This window comes from Bos indicus x Bos taurus, chromosome 5 (genome assembly GCF_003369695.1).
Source record: "Bos indicus x Bos taurus breed Angus x Brahman F1 hybrid chromosome 5, Bos_hybrid_MaternalHap_v2.0, whole genome shotgun sequence".
NCBI lineage: Eukaryota > Metazoa > Chordata > Mammalia > Artiodactyla > Bovidae > Bos > Bos indicus x Bos taurus.
Window position 1 is genome coordinate 108859770 of NC_040080.1, and position 12114 is coordinate 108871883.

Here is a 12114-nt window from a genome sequence, read left to right on the forward strand (position 1 = left end):
GTGACTTAGTGAGTTTTCCTGTGATTAAGAATATTTAAGTCAACATCACATAGTAGGTTGACTGGGTGATCTAGATCCTTGCTACCCAAAGTGTAGTTTCATCCAGGAGTTGTTACAGATGCAGAATCTCAGGGTCCACCCCAGTCCAAGTGAGTCAGAATCTACAATAGAACAAGATCTATGGGTGATCTATGGGGCTTCCCCGATGGTTCAGTGCTAAAGAATCCGCATACCAATGCAGGAGAAATGGGTTCAATCCCTGGGTTGGAGAAGACCCCCTGGGGGAGGAAATGACAACCATTATACTTGCCTGGGAAATCCCATGCACAGAGGAGCATGGTATGCTATAGTCCATGGGGTCCCAAAAGAGCTGGACATGACTTGGTGACCTAAACAACAGCAATAAATATGCTGTGTTTGAGAAACAGTGCTCCAGTTGACATCTAATGAATCCTTACATTAAGATTATACTTAATTCTAATACTTATACTTAATTCTAATACTTAATTCTCTTATACTTAATTCTAATAAGATTGTGTTGTGATACAGAATTTGAGTAACAGTCTAGAAGAGAAGGGGGTAAATATGTGAGCTTGAGCTCACATTCTACTATGAGGTCATCAACTTAATTAAAGGGCAACCCACTCCAGTGTTCTTGCCTGGAGAATCCCAGGGATGGGGGATCCTGGTGAGCTGCCGTCTATGGGGTCGCACAGAGTCGGCCACGACTGAAGCAACTTAGCAGCAGCAGCCTAACATAAAATGGTATGTTTCTTGAATACTGTACTTAATGTAAGTGAGCAGTTATTTGAATAGTATTTCTATAGTTAGCTTTGGACTATTTGCCTAACACAAAAGTGAAACATATCTTTTGGATTTATTGCACTACATCATAAAAGTATTTGTACTAACTTCCAAATTATACACAATGTTGAACCCTTCTCCCAATTCTCTTTTGCATGTCCTCTTCTTTATACTAAAACTAGGATATCTTAATTTCCCTTACTGAAACCTTTCCTTTTTGTTTAGAGCAGGTACCAGTTTTGTCTTCTGCATCCTCTTTATCCCTAATGGGTCTGTATGAATGGACAGAAGAGGCAGAAAGAAAGGAAAATATGTTACGGGTTGTTCAGGTATGAGAGAACTGGAAAAGATCCAGGGAGCAGACCGCTCAAAGCTAAAATTTACTCTGGCAGGGAGTACTTAACACACAATTCTCATCTCCAAAGCTATGAATGGAAAAGAGCTGGAGAGGTAATGAGAAGTGACAGATGCCGCCACACCCTAGATTGACTCAGGTCTCTACTACCGCAACTACCATGCCCTTGGTCTTGAGAGAAGGAAGCCGGTTAAAGAAATGACAAGCACGGAAGGCCAGAGAGCCAGAAGGTGCTAAAGCCTGTTCTGTCCCTACCAGTACGGGCAACACACGTCTTCTTGTAGAGACCATTGTGCGTGAAGCCAGGGCAAGGAGGAACGCACCCGCCTTGTCACACCTGCCCAGCCCCAGCCCTTGCCTCTGCCGGGGGCACTGGGACCAGCGCACGCCTCAGCAGCTTTGAGGGAGTCGTGTGTATCCGCGAGTGCGTGTACGTGAGGAGGAGAGCAAAGACGTGATTACTTCAGAATTTATTTAAGGGCCGGTGGAAACCACTGCACCAGCTTCCAGGGGAAGCCCTTGTTTCAGAGGAAGAGGAGGTGGCGGCTGCCAAGGAGGAAGGGGGTGGAGGTGGGGGAGACAGACGGAGGAGGAGGAGCGGCAGCAGCAACCGCACAGGCAAGTAAGAAGATGCTGTAGCATCCGCACCGGCGCCCAGCAGGTTGGTTCTCCCGGCCAACCGATGCCAGCAAAGAGGCTGGGAGGCGAAGCTGGGTGTGGGGGTTCTGACTGCTTGCCCTTCTGGAGAAGCAGCAGCTCTTTTAAGTGAAACAAGACACCTTTAGCTTGGAAATAGGCAGAGGGCCAGGAGGGGATCTGCCCTGCTTCTCGAATCCCTGCGGACTCGCTTCCCTTTAGCTTTTCAACTCCTGGAGGTAGACATAAACTCCAGAGGGGCTCCGGGTCGGGGGCTGGTTGGAGAAATTCCCTTCCAGGTTCTCCTCACACCTCTTCCCAAAGCTCACGTTTGGGGGTGACACCCTCCAGGTGGCCCGGTGGCGGAGTAGCGCCGCTTGGTTAAGTTTCTACAAGTCAAACCCAGTCCCCACTTGCCGACTCCCCGCCCCGGGTCTCCAGCTGCACGCGAGGAGCTGCGGCTGCTCTGGCAAACGGGTCGCTGCTGCTTTAAGAGCCGCCTCCCCCTCTCCTCCCTTTGACAATGGTCTGAACCGAGCTCTGCTTCCCAAAGCAAAATTTGTAATATGCCATTTTTCCGATGGACGCTTCTCCTTTTGGCTGCTGACGGAGCCGCGGGAAGATGCCGAGCTGCTGCCACGCCAGCCTGCCGGGGCACGTTCCGGGAGAACGCCGGGGCACCCGAGTGTCTAAGCTGCTTTTCTCCTCCCGTTGCTAGGGAAATGGTCCAGGAGTGCCGGCTGTGAGCCTCCCCTCTCGTCAAGCCTGAGACTGCGGTTGTCATTGCTCAATTGAAGAAGCGGGACCCGAAATTACAAGACATTAGGTACAGAGACTGTGTTTGAGTTACCTGGTTTCCCATCTGCTTTATTTTTTTACCCCTTCCCCCTCCCCAGCCCTGGCCCCACCCCGCCCCCAGGGAAGATGAGATGCAAATTCCCTCCTTGTCAATTAGTGTTCCTTACCTTTTGCTTTCCACCCCCACCCTCTGCCTTCTCCTATTTCCTCTACCTTGGCTGTCTCTTGTGGGGCAGGATGGACAATTTTGGTGTGCAGATCATGAAGTCAACTTCTTCAGGGTGGTGGGGGGGTGTGGCTGAGAGAGAACTGTCCAGCCAGCCTTATGGGGGTGAGCTGGCTCTTTGGCCAGCTGTAAATGCACTAGGGTGAAGATAGTGCAAAATGCTGGCATTAAAAATATAATAATATTTCCCGAGGACAGGGGACTTCAAAGAGTTAAATAGGAGGAGGAATATTCATGTAGTGTAATCAGACAATGGCTAAGATTTCTTTCACCGAATTATTCCTTGTGGATTAAGTGAGGCGGAGATAGGTAGGTTCTAAAGACTAAATCTTTGCAGAAGAAACTGACTACAGAGAATAATTAGATTTTTGTCTCCAGTAGGCTCTAAATCCTAATTATCTGTTTGAATAAAGTGAGTCATTGACAGAAAAAAAAAAAGCTTTTGTAGTACTGTCATATCTGGATACATACTGTTGGAATAGCATATATTGCTAAGAAACACTCTGGATCTTGAAAGCCCTTGGGTAATGACTCCAGTGGGCATTCAAAAGTTTTATTTTGAAATCAGAGATTTAGAAGACAGTCAAGGTTATGTGCTAAGAATAAGGGAGTTGGTTTTCCTGGTATAAAATTCTTCAAGCTAAATTTCAGCACTGAGATAATTAAAACAGCTATTTTTCTTTTTTTTTAACAACAAAAAAATAAACAATGTCTCTAACTAGCCCTTGAAACCTTCAGTAATTAAATGACCAGGGCATCAACACCTAGGAAGAGTATAACATAATTCATGTACCAGTTGATTTTGGGAAGGGAATGATGAAAAGGCAAATATCAAAGCAAATTGTTAGTATGCTCTCTCTAGTTTATTAGGAATTATGTCATACAATGAAGTTTTCAATATTGAAAATGATTCTAAAAGTTAAAAGTGGCAATATGAGGATGAAATAGAAGATAAGTTGAATGATCATAGCCTTCTGTACTATGCAAGTTACACTGAATACAGATTTTTAATTGCTTTTAACACCTAAAATGTACACTTAATAAGTTATAGTATATTTCAAAAAATATACAACTCTTTTGTAATTTATATTAGACGTAATATCAGTTTTATTGCAAGAAGCTAAACTAGCTCATGAAAGTTGCCTTGTTTTTTGTAGACAAATGTTTTCCTTCTAATTTTGATGAAAAGACTTTAGATTTACTCATGCGGGTTGACTGTGAGGGGAAAAAAAGCATCTACCATGTGTTCCATCTTATTTTCTAAGTAACTTTTGAATTGGATTTGAAAAGTCTAGAGCACCCACTGGAATTAAACCTTTAGGCATAGAAGCAGAATAAATCATAAAGGTAAAATGTTCTTTTTGCAAAGGTTAATGTTGGCCATTTTATAATAGGAATAAATAGTTGAATCTGCAATAGTTCTTTATAATTTTACTATGTGTTTTCAGTCAGGTATCCTATTGGAACTATGGGCTTGTTTTTAAAAAATGCCTACATTATTATTCCTGCTTTACAGAAAAGAAAACTGAAGTTTGGAGACATGGAGTGAACTGCTCTGGCTCACATGCCTTGGGAATTGAATTGAATCAAGTTCTTTTGAGTGTAAATTTAATGGACTTTATAAATCCCTTAGCTGCTTCTCATCATAGCATCTTCCAACTATGTCAAAGACCAACTTTTATATTTATTGATCAAAGAGCCTAAAGTTTCTGAGTGTCTAATGTCTCCTGATGACGATGGTTGTCAGAACTAGAGTAGCGTATTCAGAAGAAAGCTGTAGCTGAGGTAATTGCTGCAGTTAAGTTTTTCCTCATAATTTAAAGTTATTATGAGTGACTTAGAGTAGAGGTTGGCTCAGAGCTTTCTTTCAGGAAGGACACATTTAGAACACAACTTTGAAAATGTCCAACCAACCTTAAACTGAAACCCTGTAAGTGTTTCGGCACTGATTGTCACTGTACAACCATTTCCTCGCCCAGGATTTTGTTTTAACATTAAATGTCAGTAGAAACACATTGGCTCTTTATAATGAGTCCTCAGAATGACACAGCTGTTCAGTGTTGTGGATTTTATGCATGGCATGTGAACCAACTGCTTTAAATATTCAAATATATTAGAGCTTTTTTTGGTTTGTTTTCCAATTTCGTTTTAATTAATGTAAAGAAATTTATAACAGAAAAGAGTCTCATTTTTCCCACCTTTGTGCTATTGTTTGAATGAAATTCAGGTTGAGAAAAATAAAAAATAATTTATTTGCAACCATTAAGTGGTTAACAATATTAGCAAATGCATGAGTGTGATTGAGTGTGTACATGTGTGTTTTTAAATATTCATACGTCCTATTTGAATCACTTACTTTAGTTTAGGGTGAAAAAGAAATTGAACAAGTCAAGTTCTTGCCTTCAGGGAGCCCAGTGTTTTGAATGATGAGCAGTAATTCAAAGCATTACTTTGAATTGTTCTAAAATTTACCCCTGCCTTAATCCTTCTGTATAGGCTGTCAGTCACAGAATACTTCCTTTTATCTTTTTAAAAGTATCTCCTAGTTTTCAGTGGGCCTTGACCAAATAATGCACAGATAATTGAATTTCTCTATTTAATAACTCAATTTATATGAAGAATTACATAAAAAGTAATTAACTATTGAACTATTAAATCTTGACATTTTATTTGAAAATATCACCAGAAATATTTTCCCCAAGGACAGGAATATGTAGACAGAAAAATAAATTGACCTTGTATTATAAAACCAAAGAATGCTGCAGGATCAACAGCCAAACCAGCCTTTCTCCACATCAGACTTTTGCAAAACCAAGCCCTCTAATTAATAGCTTCTGGCTTCAGTGCAACTGAAACTGAGATGGATTTGATGTTTTCTTAAACATAAGAAAGAAAAGAAAAGAGTAAATGAGATAATTTCTGATTTTTAAAATGCTACACAACAGGTCAATGTTACATCTTAATGTCTGTGTTTTCAATTTTAAGTAAATTAATTTAAAAATATTCTGAAGAGTTCAATTATTTTATGACTAGCTGCTTCTGATTAGCAGTTAGGATGTAAACTTTCTACATTAGCTAATGTAATTTATGGCATCTGTTTTGTGGAATATTTGAAAGAGTGTTAGTTTGTATGGTTTGGATGGAAAGCAGACAAAGTAATTTGCAGGAAACAAAAGAATAAGAATAATTAGTAGCATAATAATCTAAACAAATTTATGCATTTCAGTCTATATCCTAAAGCATGTGTCTAATTCAGTCAGCATTACTTATCTACTCTGTGTAGAATATTGTAGGAATTCAGGAAGAGAGCTTGTAATAATAAAATGGGAGTTGTAAAGTCAAGAAGCTTTAAAATAGTTGTATGAAAAAACTTGATAAAATTAAAAAGTAAAAGCTGATTTTTACATAAATGAATACCCAATTATTTTCAGATCTTCTAAATGAAAGAATGAACATCAATTCATTCATTTATTTAAGTAACACAAACATCATTTGCTTCCTACCTGTTAAATGTCAGCCACTATGCTTGCTTTTAACAATGTAATAACAAATAAGGGTAAGATGGAGGTATTAGCTATAAGTGATTTGTAAATTTGAATGGGAAGAAAGGTGATCAATTAATAAGTGTTGTGTGACATCTTATTATAAATTGAATGAGGTGGGGTAAATCATTTAAAAAAAAACAAATTTTGAGAAGTAAATGAAATCAAGCTGTGTTTTTGTAGGTAGGAGATATGTAGATTGTCATGCAAAGAGAGAGCATGTTTGAGGAAGTCAGTGAATCATATTTCACTGATGTCAGATTTTTAGTATGGTAGGATTTGGGGCATTGAGGAGAGGAGAAAGGCTGATGAGCTACAAAGAGTTGGGTGAGCTGAGAGTCAAGTGGGTTTATTGGAAATCTTGTTTTACTAAGATTTCTCTCCCCTTTAATTTCTTTAAGCAATGATGTGTGAAGTGATGCCCACGATTAATGAGGACACCCCAATGAGCCAAAGGGGTTCCCAAAGCAGTGGCTCGGACTCAGACTCCCATTTTGAGCAGCTGATGGTGAATATGCTGGATGAAAGGGATCGTCTTCTAGACACCCTTCGGGAAACCCAAGAAAGCCTCTCACTTGCCCAGCAAAGACTGCAGGATGTCATCTATGACAGAGATTCGCTCCAGAGACAGCTCAATTCAGCCCTGCCACAGGTATGCCTCCTGGGAGCTTCTGTCCTTCGTACTGCAGCTGAAAATGTGATAAGATATAATATGCTTTGCTTTATTTCCATTCTGATAATTATTTTTTCCCTTAGTAGAGATGATATGCAAATTTTGGTGAGAAAAATTTAAGAATAGATCATTAGTTCACATGCAACTTTGCCTCAAACAAAACAGTGGCACTTTGGTGGTGGGAGATTTGAAGCATGAGTCCCTATCTGGTGTTTCTCTTGAAATTTTATCTGTTTTTTGGTGGAGGTAGAAGATCACCTGTTGATCAGCTTTTAATTACCAGAGTGTGAGAATAGATAGTTTTCTCTTTCTTGCTTTTTAAATACTTTTATGATATTTGGGCTTCCCTAGCTCAGCTGGTAAAAAAAAAAAAAAAAAAAAAAATCCACCTGCAATTCAGGAGACCCTGGTTTGATTCCTGGGTTGGGAAGATCCCTGGAGAAGGGATAGGCTATCCACTCCAATATTTCTTGGGCTTCCCTGGTGGCTCTGATCGTGGGAGACCTGGGTTTGATCCCTGGTTGGGAAGATTCCCTTGGAGGTGGTCATGGCAACCCACTCTAGTATTCTTGCCTGGAGAAGCCCCATGGACAGAGGAGCCTGGGGGCTACAGTCCATGGGGTCACAAAGAGTTGGACACAACTGAGCGACTTAGCACAGATGACATTTGGAAAGATGTATTTTACATTTTCAGTTTCGTGGTCTGTCTTTGGATATGATAGTGCTTGGAAGTCTGTTTTCCAATAGTTTTTGTCTTTCTTTAGAGAAGGTTAATACTGCTTAAAAGTATTGAATTTATTGATGTATTACCCTCCCTTCGAAAAAACATTTCAACCAGTTTCTTTAAAAAAGAAAAGTATTTTGGAAATAGGAGAATAGGCAAAAGTTCAGCTTTATTCTCACAAACTTAAAACTGTTAGATTTTAACAATTTTATTTATAAGTAAATATTTAGAAAATAATTATTTTATGTAATAACATGTTATATGCATTATTTATATGTATTGTAATATTATTATATGTAATAATATAAAATAACTTATTTTTACTATATTATTGTCATATACTTATTTTACAGAAAAAGATATTTTAAGGATTTTCAGCTAATTTATGTACAAATTTAATAATTAGTCAGTTCTCTTACTTAAGAATTGCATATTTTAGGTATGAGAAGCATCATAGAATATGAACTAAGTTTTTAATAATCACCCCTCAATAAATGATATTTTTCTTTTAAAACAAGTTTGATTCACCCTTCACTTAAAAGACAGTACAGCAAATGCTGAAGAGTTGATCTTTCTCCATAAATTTATATCTTGTAGGTAATATCTTTTCATAAATACTGAAAATTACATAATCAATGTTGATAAAATTCTAAACCAGCCATACAATAAACGTGTAGTATGATGTTGAGATATTTATGACTTTCAGAATAAAAAGGATCACCTAGATTGCTCTGTCACATTCCCATTAGGTAATTCCATAATTCCTGTCCCAGTTCTTTTCATTTTCAGTCTGCTTTGTGTTGAAATGCAATAATACTTCCAATAACTCTAACCTGTTGACTTACACTAACTTGTTTGCACAGAATGCATTGTATTGGTTCATTTCAAAGGACAACTGTCATACCTTCACCAAAAATTATATTTTTCAAACTAGACATTTCAGTGCTTACAACTGTTCTTCATACAGTCATTTCTAGAATGATTATCATCATGCTTACTCACCTCTAAAATTATCTGAGTTGGTTAATGCTGTTGTTAAAATATGGTCTTATAACCAATCACACTATTCATTACCTTCTGTGATGAGCATAGAATAGGGCAATCATTTCTCTTTCTGGATAGAGTGTTTCATTAAGAATCCTAGAATTGTATTATATTATTATTTGGGGGGCAAGTTCAACATAATTTTATTATGTATTAGAATGGCAAAAAACTGAAGTTTATAACTGAGTTGCAAAAATGCCATGTGTTTTTCCCACACTCTTCTTAGAAGTTGACTCTTTGGTTGTAAGTGTAGGACTATACAGGTACCCCTCCTAAAGTTATCTTTTTATATTTTATTTAAGCTTGATGCTATCAATTTGTGATCCTAACACTATTAAGATGATTCTAAGAATAATTTGGGTCTTACATTTTTTTTTTCTCTATCATGGTGATATGATAGAGACATGGGTGAATCTTTTATAAAGATGTTGTAAAAATAAAATATTAATGCTAGAACAAGGTATTCAGGAGGGAAAGGAGAAAACTGAAAATGTTTCGTATATAACTATATTGTGTAGATAAACCTCTTTTGAATGGTATAGGAATGAAAATATTTTAATTATAGCATTCAGTTATGTTGAAAATCTGTATAATATCATCAAAATTTGAAAGTGAAAGTCACTCAGTTGTGTCTGACTTTTTGCTAATGGGATTCTCCAGGCCAGAATACTGGAGTGGGTAGCCATTCCCTTCTCCAGGGGATCTTCCCAATCCAGGGATCGGACCCAGGTCTCCCACATTACAGGTGGATTCTTTACTGTCTGAGCCACACCTAAATTTAAAATTTTTGCTTTTAAAAAAAATAATAAATAAATAAATAAAAATAAAATTTTTGACTTTTAATTATACTGGTACACAATCTCTTATTCAAACCCATTGTGTTTGAAAGTTCAGAATTTTCCTTATTATGCATGTATTGTACAACTTAAACTATGATCTCCTCTAGCCAGATTCTAGGAAACACTATATAATTATACACTTCATATTTCTGAAGAAATATGAGAAATTCCTACTGTGTGAAAAATATTAAGACTATAAATGGCCTTATACTTACAAATAAATGTCAGTTTTCAGAGTGTTTGAGTTTTGGAATTATAGATTAGGGATTAGGAGCCTGTACATTTAATGGGTATAGTTCTAGTCTCTTTTATAAACACTTTGACACAGTTTTCAATATTTATTTGTATTTTACTATTAGAAATATTTAGTACCCTTAGCAATCCACAGGTCATTAAAGATAGTGATGGTCCTGTCATTTGTTAAAGCAAATATTTAATAACCTAATCTACAACTTCAGGGATTTAAGTTTTCTGCAAGTAACAGAGGAATACAAAATTCTTCAATTTGCATCCTTGAACCTTTTAAACTATTTTGTAAGCAATGTACCTGAACTGTTTGGTGGCACTACATTTGACATTCGCTTGGGAGAAGAAAATGACTCCCACAAATGTGAGTTTTTCAGTTCAGTTCAGTCACTCAGTCATGTCTGACTCTTTGCGACCGCATGGACTGCAGCACGCCAGGCCTCCCTGTCCACCACCAACTCCCAGAGTTTACTCAAACTCCTGTCCGTTAAGTCAGTGATGCCATCCAATCATCTCATCCTCTGTCGTCCCCTTCCCCTCCTGCCCTCAATCTTTCCCAGCATCAGGGTCTTTTCAAATGAGTCAGCTCTTCACATCAGGTGGCCAAAGTACTGGAGTTTCAGCTTCAACATCAGTTCTTCCAATGAACACCCAGGACTGACTCCTTTAGAATGGACTGGTTGGATCTCCTTGCAGTCCAAGGGACTTTCAAGAGTTTTCTCCAACACCACAATTCAAAAGCATCAATTCTTTGTCACTCAGCTTTCTTTATAGTCCAACTCTCACATCCATACATGACTACTGGAAGAACCATAGCTTTGACTAGACAGACCTTTGTTGAAAAAGTGTCTCTGCTTTTGAATATGCTCTCTAGGATGGTCATAACTTTTCTTCGCATCTTTTAATTTCATGGCTGCAGTCACCATCTGCAGTGATTTTGGAGCCCCAAAAAATAAAAGTCTGACACTGTTTCCATATTTTTTTGCCACAAAGTGATGAGACCAGATGTCATAATCTTAGTTTTCTAAATGTTGAGTTTTAAGCCACCCTTTTCACTCTCCTCTTTTGCTTTCAAGAGGCTCTTTAGTTCTTCTTCGCTTTCTGCCATAAGGGTGGTGTCATCTGCATAGCTGAAGTTATTGACATTTCTCCTAGCAATCTTGATTCCAGCTTGTGCTTCATCCAGTCAGCATTTCTCATGATGTACTCTGCATATAAATTAAATAATTAGGGTGACAATAAACAGCCTTGACATACTCCTTTCCCGATCTGGAACCAGTCTGTTGTTCCATGTCCAGTTCTAACTGTTACTTCCTAACCTGCATAAAGATTTCTCAGGAGGCAGGTCAGGCGGTCTGGTATTCCCATCTCTTTAAGAATTTTCCAAAGTTTATTATGATCCACACAGTCAAAGGCTTTGCCATAGTCAACAAAGCAGAAATAGATGTTTTTCTGGAACTCTCTCACTTTTTTGATGATCCAATGAATGTTGGCAATTTGATCTCTGGTTACCTCTGCCTTTTCTAAATCCAGCTTGAATATATGGAAGTTCATAGTTCACATACTGTTGAAGCCTGGCTTGGAGAATTTTGAGCATTACTTTGTTAGTGTGTGCTGCTGCTGCTAAGTCGCTTCAGTCGTGTCCAACTCTGTGCGACCCCATAGACAGCAGTCCACCAGGCTCTGCCGTCCCTGGGATTCTCCAGGCAAGAACACTGGAGTGGGTTGCCATTTCCTCCTCCAATGCATGAAAGTGAAAAGTGAAAGTGAAGTCGCTCAGTCGTGTCCGACTCTTTGAGACCTCATGGACTGCAGCCTACCAGACTCCTCCATCCATGGGATTTTCCAGGCAAGATTACTGGAGTGGGTTGCCATTGCCTTCTCCATGCCAGTGTGTGAGATGAGTGCAATTGTGTGGTAGTTTGAGCATTCTTTGGCATTGCCTTTCTTTGGAATTGGAATGAAAGCTGACCTTTTCCAGTCCTGTGGCCACTGCTGAGTTTTCCAAATTTGCTGACATATTGAGTGGAGCACTTTCACAGCTTCATCTTTTAGGATTTGAAATAGCTCAACTGGAATTCCATCACCTCCACTAGCTTTGTTCATAGTGATGCTTTCTAAGGTCCGCTTGACTTCACATTCCAGGAGGTCTGGCTCTAGGTGAGTGATCACACCATCATGATTATCTGGGTCGTGAATTTCTTTTTTGTGCAGTTCTGTGTGTTCT

General features: G+C 38.7%; 1 protein-coding gene across 21 annotated transcripts in view; it reads left to right on the top strand.

Annotated features, from left to right (window-relative positions):
- Positions 1-1757: 1757 nt before the first annotated feature.
- PPFIA2 (PTPRF interacting protein alpha 2) overlaps positions 1758-12114 on the top strand; it is a 507997-nt gene continuing 497640 nt past the window's right edge. For 6 of the 21 annotated variants that reach the window (XM_027543238.1, XM_027543243.1, XM_027543240.1 and 3 more), the window contains exons 1-2: positions 2328-2621; positions 6763-7013. In XM_027543238.1, the coding sequence (XP_027399039.1) occupies positions 6765-7013 (249 nt within the window). In that variant the 5' untranslated portion in view covers positions 2328-2621; positions 6763-6764. Of the gene's footprint in view, positions 1821-2321; positions 2622-6762; positions 7014-12114 lie in introns of those variants that run through there. The other 15 variants (XM_027543254.1, XM_027543255.1, XM_027543261.1 and 12 more) reach the window with 6 other exon arrangements.